Below are 680 nucleotides of genomic sequence, written 5' to 3' on the forward strand. Positions count from 1 at the left end.
AACAACAACAACAACAACATATGTTTACAGATTATATCCTATTCCCACAGCATTTTTACAACTATGGAGAAAAAAATCAAATATCCACTGTGAGGTGCAAACTGGTTTTTGAGATGATAATGTTAAAAATAAAATTAAATATTTTAACCTCTCAAAGTATTCGTATTATTTTCATACTAAAAATGAGAATAAGATATCTGAGCACTAAAGAGATTAATTTCCCCGAAATCTCACATCAAGTAGTGGCCGTGAGTCATGAGCCCAAATTTGTGTGAATCCAAGAGGGCAAGTTGACTGCACAACCCTTGTATTTGATACTTTCTCTAAAGAACATTGTCTTCCTTTCTCCTACTCTTCTTTCTTGCAGAAACAATATGAGCGAGTGAGAGAGCAAATGGAAGTGGTGAATATTTCTCTGAGGGCATCTAGTGACTCTCTGACCATCCCTCGTCTGACCCTTTCAGAATTTGATGATATTATTAAGGTATGAATATATGTGGTTTGTTCAGGTCTGTGTTTATAGCAGGTTAGAGCAATGTGATTAGTGGCCACTACATTGAAGGACAAAGTTAACATTACAAAATATATTGGGGTTTTTTGTTTAGTTTTGTTTTTCTTTTTAATCTTCATTTTTTAAATAAAAATTTACAGAGATTTTGGATTTCCATTCATTCATTGTT

General features: G+C 33.1%; 1 protein-coding gene across 2 annotated transcripts in view; it reads left to right on the forward strand.

The window, feature by feature from the left end:
- Positions 1-680, forward strand: part of LAMA4 (laminin, alpha 4) — a 229,742-nt gene that overhangs the window by 147,985 nt on the left and 81,077 nt on the right. For both annotated transcript variants that reach the window (XM_006879028.1, XM_006879027.1), the window contains exon 12: positions 368-484. In XM_006879028.1, the coding sequence (XP_006879090.1) occupies positions 368-484 (117 nt within the window). The remainder of the gene's footprint in view (positions 1-367; positions 485-680) is intronic.

This window comes from Elephantulus edwardii, unplaced genomic scaffold (genome assembly GCF_000299155.1).
Source record: "Elephantulus edwardii isolate Elephantulus edwardi_28Jun2011 unplaced genomic scaffold, EleEdw1.0 scaffold00002, whole genome shotgun sequence".
Lineage (NCBI taxonomy): Eukaryota > Metazoa > Chordata > Mammalia > Macroscelidea > Macroscelididae > Elephantulus > Elephantulus edwardii.